Consider the following 10,035-nt stretch of genomic DNA (forward strand, 5'->3'; position numbering starts at 1 on the left):
CGTGCTCCCCGCACACACCCCCGGGACGGCCCCGGGCGGTGGCCGAGGCGCCGGGCTTGGCCCAGGCCTCCGGGGGAAGCTCGCGCCGATGTCCGGGGGCCCCCTCGGCCGGGCCGCTTCTCTGGCCACGGGGCTACTTGCGAGCGGTCCCCGGGCTGGGCTATGAGCTCTCCTGACCCGGCCACCGAGCAGGCCTGCAGGGAGGCGGCCTGGCAGGGCGACTAGAAGGAAAGACTGCACAGACGTCCCGGACAGCGCCAGTGGGCTGAGGACTGAGGGGGGAGGGAGGCGGCCTTGCCAGCGGCCAGGAACTCTGGGGACTGGGACTGCGCCCCCACATCCCAGCCTGGGGTGGCAGCTCTGGAAAGGAGCAGGACCCTGCTTGGCTCCTACGTTTGGACTTGTTGAACGCTTCTTGGAAAGTGTCCTTTGCATTCCTGTGCCTCTGAGCGCTATTTTCTCTTGCAGCTTTTTAGGAGAATGATGGCTTTGGCCGGGGAGGGACCCATGATTGGGTGTGGGTGGGCACCTGGCCTGGTCTGATGGCAGTGTGGGTGCCCTTCCCCAGCCTGTGCTGCTGCCTCAAGTCTGATCCAGGAGAGGCAGTCACAAACAGTCAAATAAAAAGGAGAAACTATTACCGATATCTGCTACCACGACTCCATGGGGCCCAGTGGCCCAGGGTGGCAGGAAAGCCTGGGCTACAACCAAAGTGAGCGCTCCTGGGAGTGGGAGGACATGATTTGGAGAGGAGACCTAGGGCCTGGGAGGCCAGGGATGTGGTCGGTCTCATCTCTGGACCTCCCCGCAGAGCTGCTGTTTGCAGTGAGCCACACTGAGGGCTGCCATGAAGGGAGAGTCTGGGCCAGTCTCAGGGAAGGAAGCTGAGAACAGGGCCGAGGAGTGAGTGACAGGCAGATAGGGCTCCCAGGGAATAGTAGGCCAGGGCCTCTGTGATGACAGACAGGCTTGGAATCCAGGAAAAATTATGGGGAAGGGGTTGAGGGGAGGAGGGACCACAGGCCAAGGCTGCTGAGAGAGTGGGAGGCACCCTCCCCTCCCCCAAGAATTCTGGAGAACTGCCCTGCACCTGAGATGAGATGGTGTCCGTCCTAGCTCAGGCTGATGGGGCTAATATCGCAGGTGCTGCTTGCTGGGCTGAGGACCCAGATCTGCCAGCTCGGGAGGACTGAGGGTTTTCTGGGCTCTTGCCAGCTGGGAGGAAGGGTTACATAAAGCCAGCTCAGAATGGGGGATCCCACAGTAGCTGGAGAGATGCCCTTAGGTGTAGGTCCAGGGAGGAATGAGGGTTCCCCAGAGCAAGTGAGGCGAGGCTCACTGCCGTAATTACAGATGCCTTTGCTTTCTGCAAGCCCTGACACTGACTGGCACACTTGGCATCCTGGACCCGGCCACGGGCCCCAGGGCTCCCAATTTCACAGTCAAGGCTGTGGCACAGAGCACAGGAAGCTTTGACTCAGGTTCAGAGGGGACATGGGCTCTAGCCAGGAGCAAAATGAGGAACTCTGTTCCCAGCCCTGTCCCCGGAGCCTGACAGTGCCACAGCCTTACACAGAAAGGAAAGAGCCAGAGCAGCCTGCACCCAACCCCTGCCCTGCCAGCTCTCTCAGTCTCTAGTTCCTCACCTCTGACATGAATGATTCCACCTCAGGAGGCCATGAGGATTAACACTGGCTCATAATTTACAGTTTCTGGCAATTAGAATGTGTTCCACGATTTGTTACTCTGTGTGTGCTATTATAATCTTATCATAGACCAGCCTGGACAATGCTTCAGCCTTGTTTCAGCCTCAGGTGTTTATTTTTAGGAAACGTGATAAGAATGATCGGCAAGTCCAGCTTTCTTAAATTTCAAGATTGAAAGAAGTAAGGATTCTTCTCACCCAGCCCCACTCTCAGCCCGGGAATAGCACGGGCACCCCCTGCAGGAGGAAGCCTGAGGTGCGGCAGACGTGTGAGCTCAGCCAGAGGCATGTGACAGTGCTCCCTCTCCTCACTTACCAGTGGGGTGACTGGACAAGTCACCTAGCTGCTTTGAACCTTGGTCTTTGCATCTGCATTATGGGCTAAAATAAGTACTTACATCATAGGTTGTTGTGCAGACTAAATGAGATAATGCATTTAAACACTCAGCATAGTGCTTGGCCCCCGCAAGCACTCACTGAGTGGAAGCTATTAAGACATTCTGTTCACAAGGTTTCTATAGAGAGAATGCACGGGAAGGTGTTTTATGAACTCTAAAGTCTACAGCACATTAGCTATTATCATTGATTTATCAAGGCTATCTGTTTGGGTGCCTATATCCATGTATTTGCATGCTGATGTGTATTTGCTTACCATCCTGAGGTTTTTTTGATATGTACGTGTTATACGTGTGTGCGTATAGATGTGTGGGTGTGTGAATATTTGTTTGTTTACATATATGTATCGACCTAACAGTACCCCCTCCTCTCCCTAATGCTTTAGGGGATCCTAGGCCAGAATAGTTACGTGCCTTCCAGGTTTTCTAGAACCCTTGCTTGATATTTTTTATCTGCTTCCCAAGATTGTATCCATTCTCCAAGATGACTGATTTGCTGTGAAGAAAAGATAAATTTGTGATTATTAAAGAAATGGAGGTTATCAAGTGAGGCCAGATAGGTTTGTCCAAATATAGAAAAAAAAGCATAATGATATGCAGTTAAATGCACATAAAAAGGAAAATGCCACAAAGGGAAACACACATAAGACAGAGCCACTAAGCTATGTCCAGACGATATGAAGAACTGATACACACTAATAAAGAAATTATGTATCTACAGTCTTAATAGCAACAGCCCACTCAAATAGTGTTCAAAGAGAGTTAACTTTTAAAGGACAGAGAATAATAACAATCGCCGCACATTTAGCAGCTCACAAAGGGCTCTCCCATCCTCAGTCTCTTGGCTTCTTAGGGGTCTGTCTTCAATCCCCTTCCCTTACAGCAGCTGCCTCCATCACAGGGAACGGCACCCTGCCCCTCTAGCAATGAATGAGACATACCAGCAAAACCAAATAGCAATGATAAAACCCAATGTGGTCAGGGACGTGAAGAAGAGGGCACATTTTACATATTTCTACTTGTACTGTGTATCTGTTCTTTTTTTGGTAGAGAACAATTTAGCAAAATCATAATAAAAATACTCCAAGGGAGTAATCCAAAAGGAAAAACAAATTTGCAAAAAGATAGTCACAGCGACCGCGTACATACTAGTGAAGGATTTGGAACAACGCACACGCCCGATCGTAGAGGCGCGGCGAGGCCGACTCTGCTCTCCTAACAGGATGAGCACAGTGGTGAGCTGAAGGAGCAGGTCACAGAACGGTCCTGCCCACTGGTTATAACGCAGACAAACGTGTCGGCGCACGGACAGGCCTAGGGAGAATTTAGAGGGATAAACACAGTTAATTTTCACTTGCTTCATAATTGTTTTTAAAAAGAGAAAGATTTGTCTTAGGACAACTACAAAGAGGAGTAGGGACATGTTTTGACCGAGGACAGCAAGGATGAAGTATCCCCAGGGGGTTCCTTGGAAGGGACGTATCTCAATGGATGTGAAGTTCCGGGGGCGAGTTGATGGGAGCACGATCCCAGCAGGTTTCCCTCACACCTTGCACAAGTACATGTGTGTGCGTGTCCACAGCTGCCAGGAGATCCGGGCCCAGGAAAGCTTCAGTGAGAAGAGAAATTTGCTGCATTGCACCTGCCCTGTCAGCCCCATGGGGTTTCCTGACACCCAGTGAGAGGTCAGTGGGGAGAGGGTTGCAGGGCACAGATGTAAGGGGCTTTATTTCCTCTTCCCCTTCGGTTAGGCTGGAACTTATTACACCTCTGAGATTTCTTCCCTGACCTACCCTGCCCCTAAAGGACCCCCGGTGTGCAGGTCCACTTTCCCCTCCACTGCAACATCCCTAACCTCTCTCGGTGTCCTTCACCGTTGGGGTGCATGAAGGTTGGGTGCGGGCAGAGACGGAGTGAGTGTCGGCGTGGACACAGCCCGGCGCTCTGTTGCTCTTTCCTCTGGCTCAGCAGCCTGTGAGCCGGGCCCTGCGCCAGGGAGCCGGGCACACCTGCCCCCTTCAGGAGCTCAGGGCCAAGCGGGGAAGCGGGGAGAGAGAGGAAGCACTTATTTCAGTTCCCTGTGTCCACACCAGAGAGCAGGGAGGCCAGCCAGCTGCGGACCAGAAAGAGGCCTGTCCATGCGTCTAGTGGTGCCAAGGCTCACCACTCACCCCAAGGCATGGCCCATCCATGCATCTAGTGGTGCCAGGGCTCACCACTCACCCCAAGGCAGGCAGGCCACGTGACATGGAGGTGGCCGAGGAGGAGATCAAAGCCCTTCTAAAGGCTGCAGCTGGACCATCTGCTGTTCTGCAGGAAATTGGCCCGGGATTCCCAGATCTTCATGGTAAAAGAAAATTCCGAAACCCCAATTTTTATGTGGAATAAATTTTTTTAAAACGTATTGAGTCAACACCCTGCAGGCCAAACCTACTTTGTATGATGAATTCAGCCTGTGGACCTCCACGTAAGACCTTTAGGGAGCCTACCTGGGGCAACTGCAGACTGGAGCGAGACCCTGGGCAGCTGGCTGAGTTGCACTCGCCAGCCCTGGAGCCCAGACCCGCTGCTGCTTCTCTGCAGCTCCCCAACCCCTCCACCCGCTCTGGTCCCTACTCCTAACTCTGCTCATTCCCTCATTCCCACCAGACCACTAGGTGGCACTGCGAACCCAACAGCTTACCCTGGCTGAGCAAACCTGGTTCCCCAAGTCCCCTCAACCCCAGCCCATCCAGGCAACCTTGCTGCCATGGACTAATCTGGGGTCTTCTCGGCTTTTTCTTTTCTCTTTTTATTAAATCAAAAAGACCCCTTTATGTCTGGTTTGCTCTGTCCTCTAGGCCAGTGCTGCCTAATAGAAATATAATGTGAGCCACATTTTTACTTTTAAATTTTCTACTAGGCACATTTTTTTTAAAAAAAGTGAAAGGAAACAGATGAAATTGATTTTAATAACGTTTTATTTAGCTCAATATATCCAAAATATCATTTTAATATGTAACCAATATAAAAAGCATTGATGAGATATTTTACATTCCTTTTTTTGTACCAGGTCTTCAAAATTCGGTGTGTGTTTTACACGTATAGCACATCTCAGTGTGGACTAGGACATTTCAAATGCTCAGTCGCCACATGTGGCTGGAGGCCACAGGGCAGCTGTAGGCCCCACAGCGTCAGCTCCCAGGTTGTGACATGGAATTCTGTCCAGCTGGATACTGACTTAGAGCTTAGGAGGTCTCAGGGACCCAACCCGCCACCTCTAAAGGAGTTTTCATGTTAGGAAGGTACTTGCATACTTCTGGAAACTCCAGGGACGGGGAGCCCAGCTCACTCCCCTGGCCCTGCTCCTGGCCTGGAGTGGGCGAGGGCCTTCCTGAGCACTGAGATGGGGAGGAGACACCCTCCCTGAGGCCTGCATTTTGCAAATAACAATGGGTTTCCCTTATTGAGCAAAAATCTTAATTTAATATAGTCATATTTATCAAACCTAAAATTTTCCCCAAGGCTACAAACATTCCTGAAACTTGTGAACCTCCAGGTACTCTATGAGACCCCAAGGCCCCCCTCTGGCCCGGCCCTGCAGGCCCTTCTTATGGCTCTCCTTCCTTCCCTCTGGCCAGTTCCTCTCTCCCTGCCTGGTCACACTCCCTCCTCGGCCTGTCTGTCCCTGCCTTTGCTGGAAGCAGCATCTCTGAAGGCAGCTTGATGCGTACCCAAAGCCTTTTCTTCCCACTAAGATGGCTGGTTTTGCTCCTAGCTAGCCCCAGGACCTGGGCCAGGAATTGATATCTGATTGGGATACAGTTTGAAAGAAGTGTCTCTCTGTTTCCAGGCCTTGGTTGCTGATCTGTGACATCAACGGATTTGAACTCCACAACCTCTGAGGCCCCTTCCATCTCTCACTTCCCACCCCACATCATGTGTGACCCCAAGATTTTAAACTTGTCTCATAGGCCTCCCTCCAAGCCACACACGCTTGGAGGTTCCAGTCTCCCTTGTAAAGCGACATAAGGAGAGAGTCCAGGAATACGAGAGAAAGAGATGCAGAGAATGGGGAAGGAGGCAGAAACAGAAGGAGGAACTGTAAGAGAACAAAGAGAATCAGAGATGATGGGAGCCAGAACCCGAGGCCCTTCAGAGCCGGCCTCTGCCCTGAGCAGCTCCTGAGCAGGAGATCTTTGCCTGCCTGCCCTTTAGCACTGCAGAAAAGCTCTGATGGGAATGAGATGGACCAACACTTCCCCCTTGTCCCCTCCTACCTCCCAACCCTTGGCGAGCTGCTTAGAAACCCATTCAGAGGGCCCTGCTGGTCCAGGCAGGATCCTCCAGGGCCTCCCTGGTGCTCACGTCTCCTTTTCCTCCCGGAGCCAGGAGCCAGGAGCCAGGAGCCAGGCACTAGGCTTTGGCCTGGGCACCTCTAGGGCTTGGAGGTCAGGGTCTCGATGGGATTTGATAGGCCCAGGGCCCAGGCTTTCCCAGCAGATAGGAGGAAGTGGGAGCCTGCTCCGGTAGGAGAGAAGCAGCGGGCTCAGTGCCCAGGACAGCTGAAGACACACTCCTTTGTGACCCACTCTGCCTTTTTCCCATCCAGAGGCCCCAGCCCAGAGCAGCAGATCCTGAGACTGCAGTGGAAACCAGAGGCCGGCCCAAGTCCCTCTGGGCTGGGCAGGGCTGGGCTGGGCAGGGCTGGGCTGGGTAGAGGCAGAATGCTGCCGGGTTGCTCTCTGGGGAGAGGGGAATTGAAAAGGAAAAGCATCTCTGAGGAGGGCAGAGAGGGAGGGAGGTAATGTGGTGCGTGCGCTCGCACAGACACACAGACACACAGACACACAGACACACACACAAACACACACACACGCACACCCTCCTGACTTAGCCTGAACCTCGCCGGGAAGAGGAGCGTTCTCCTCTCTGCCCTCCAAGCTTTCTGTTGCTTCCACGCTCATCTGCGCTGTCAGCAGCGCCAACAAAGTTGGCCTCAAACTTGAACGGAGCTAAAGGCTCCAGATTCCTGGGAGTCCCTCGGGGACAGCAGGCGGGCCCAGCCTCTGAGCTCAGCCGGCTTTGAGGCGCCCACTGTGACCCTCCAGCACCCAGCTGGCCCTCAGTCCCCTGGGCAGTGCTCCTTCCCCTGACCTGGAGGCCCCTGTCTGGGCTGGGGAGTGGGGTGCTGAGGTCTCTGTGGAGCCCCTTGTCCCAGCCCAAGGCCCAGGCCAACAGGGCCAACCTCATGCAGCCTCAGTTTCGACTGTCGTTGCAGCACAGGCTTTAGAATTGAACAGACAGCTTTGAGGCGCCCACTGTGACCCTCCAGCACCCAGCTGGCCCTCAGTCCCCTGGGCAGTGCTCCTTCCCCTGACCTGGAGGCCCCTGTCTGGGCTGGGGAGTGGGGTGCTGAGGTCTCTGTGGAGCCCCTTGTCCCAGCCCAAGGCCCAGGCCAACAGGGCCAACCTCATGCAGCCTCAGTTTCCTCCAGCGCAGGAGCCGAGCTCCGCCTCCCACCTGGACCTGCCGGAGATGGAGAAGCTCCTCACCAAGGTAAAGGACAAGGATGACAAGACCCTGAATCTGTCCAAGTCCCTCTCAGGGGCCCTGGATCTGGAGCAGAATGGCCACAGCCTGCCCTTCAAGGTGATCTCCGAGGGGCGCCGGGAGTCCCCACTCGCCCGGTCCCCCTCCAGGGCCAGCTCGAGGCGGGCGTCCTCCACTGCCACCACCTCATTCGCCCAGGACCAAGAAGTTCCCAAAGATTACCTCATCCTCGCCATCGCCACTTGCTTCTGCCCCGTCTGGCCCCTCAACCTCATCCCCCTCATCTTCTCTATCATGGTAAGTGCTGCTCTTTGTTCTGGGGAGGGGGCTGGGCCCAGGGGTGGGTGGGCATGTTCCCCAGACAGGGGGTCTAGAGGAAAGAGCTGGGTGCTGGGGGCTTGGCGGAAGACCCCCTTCTCGGCTGGCTCCTCCTTCCCCTTGGAGAGAGGCCAGCACCCGAGATCTGTCCACGCTCCTCTCGCATCTCTGTCCTGGCATCACAGCTTGACTTTGCACCTGTGCCTGCTGGGGAGAGGGACCTAGGGAGCCACCTGGCACTAAACCCTGCAGGGCAGAGACAGACAACTTGGGGGTCTGGCCTTTTTTGGAGGGGGAAGGGATTTTCCTAAACAGTCATTCCTGAGTGGGGCTGTGTATCAGCCAGAAGGGGTCCCAGGGCCCCGTGTTCTCAGGAAGGGAGCCAGGCATCCCGGGCCACCTGGGCATTCGATCTGCCTGAGCTAGCTCAGGTTTCCAAGAGCCTGTGGCAGCGGCTTCCCTGCCATGCACTGGGGACCCTGGGACCTGGCTCCCCTGAGAGGCACACAAGGAGGGGAGAGTCTGTGGGCTGCTCCTCAGGGGTAGAGTTCCCCCTGGAGCCCTTTGGACTTCGGAGGTTGCACTGATTTCAGCAACTGTCTTCAGGGCAGGAGAGGTCTGGGCCTCGAGTGAAAAATTTGAGAGTCTGAGGGCATGGCTGCCAGGCTTGCCAAGGAGGGGCATGTGGGCGAGTCTTTACCTCTGTGGGTTTTGAGTCAATTGTCTGCTCCCAAGCCCAGCCGTTTGCGTAGGGCTACTTGCATAGATCCCACAGGAAATGTCGGTACATGTTGGCAAGCGAGAGAATGGCAGCGACTTTCAGAATGAGGTTAGGAGCAGGGGGAGCAAACTGCGGGCCCCAGACTGGTCAGGGGCTGAGCACTCAGTGGGGTGACCCTGTTTGCTTCCCTCTGGAGTGACTCTACTGCTGAGTCATCTATCGCCAAGCCCCCAGGAGCTGAGGTCACTCTGGGCTGCCCTCTCAGCGAGCCCATATTTCTTCAGACATCTCTGTCCACTTCATTAAGGCCCAGTCTCCAGCCAGAGAAGCCTTCCCCAGTCCCCAACCCATCCAGTACCACCTTCCAGGACATTGAGGGACACTGGTAGCATTACTGAGTCCGAGGGACCTGGCATGGGTTCAAGAGCGAGGGCCGGGCAGGGACCAGGACAGGGACCTTCCAAGCTTTCAGTGTTGCCTGCTGCACTTGGGGACAGCTGGGGGCAGAGCCAGGCCCCAGAGTTGCAGCCAGTAGCTCTGGGCGGGGCCAACCTCTTGGTTACAGGGAATGGCCCCAGGAGGTGAGACAGGCTTTGAGGAGGGAAACCACACAAGGGCTCAGGAGAAAACAGTTGCTAGAATCAGGATCCTGGCAGGGGTGTCAGAGAGCAGGCTGGGTGGTTTTCCTTTAACCAAGGAAACCTGGCCCAAGACCGTGAGACCACTGAACCCACCCCCAGTGCATTTCTATGTCCTTTTAAGCTTCTTGAGTCAGGTCTGATGGTCGCTGGGCCAGGTGCAGGGATATACAGTGCAAACCAGACACCATCGCCAACTCCCGGGTTCCTCCAGTCCAGTGGGGAGAAACAGATCCCTACAACATATTGCAAGAAGTGCCCATGCTAGACAGAAGCACGGGGTAATTGTGTGGCCTTGGGCAAGTCACTCAAACCTCTCTTTTCAATGTGCCCATCTGCAAAATGGGCATAACTGTAATGCCTACATTAGAGAGCTGTGAGAGGGTGAAATGAGACGGCCACGCACGGTGCTTGAGAACAACACCCAGCCCACAGTCAGAGCTGTTACCTGGTGACAGTATTTAAGTGGCAGCTGACAGCATCCCCAGTGGGGGATGGGAAGCCATCGTAGGGTTTTAAAAATAGCATTATTGAGAGATAATTCACATACCATGCAATTCACGCATCTAAAGTGTACAGTTCCATGGTTTTAGCATACTTACAAATAGGTGCAGCCTTTACCACAGTCAGTTTAAAACATCTGCCTTGCCTCCAAAATAACCCTGTGCCCTTTGGCTATCACCCTCCGCCCCAGTCCCTCCCAGCCCTGTGCAACCACTAATCTTC

The 10,035-nt window shown here is 54.4% G+C and overlaps 1 protein-coding gene across 1 annotated transcript in view; it reads left to right on the top strand.

Moving 5' to 3' along the window:
• The first annotated feature begins 7,554 nt into the window (after window positions 1-7,554).
• The window catches only part of LOC103597136 (tumor suppressor candidate 5 homolog), a 21,217-nt gene continuing 18,736 nt past the window's right edge, over window positions 7,555-10,035 (top strand). The window contains exon 1 of the mRNA XM_008580934.1: window positions 7,555-7,929. Within this exon, the coding sequence (XP_008579156.1) occupies window positions 7,555-7,929 (375 nt within the window). The remainder of the gene's footprint in view (window positions 7,930-10,035) is intronic.

This window comes from Galeopterus variegatus, unplaced genomic scaffold, assembly GCF_000696425.1.
Source record: "Galeopterus variegatus unplaced genomic scaffold, G_variegatus-3.0.2 Scaffold2207, whole genome shotgun sequence".
Taxonomy (NCBI): Eukaryota; Metazoa; Chordata; class Mammalia; order Dermoptera; family Cynocephalidae; genus Galeopterus; species Galeopterus variegatus.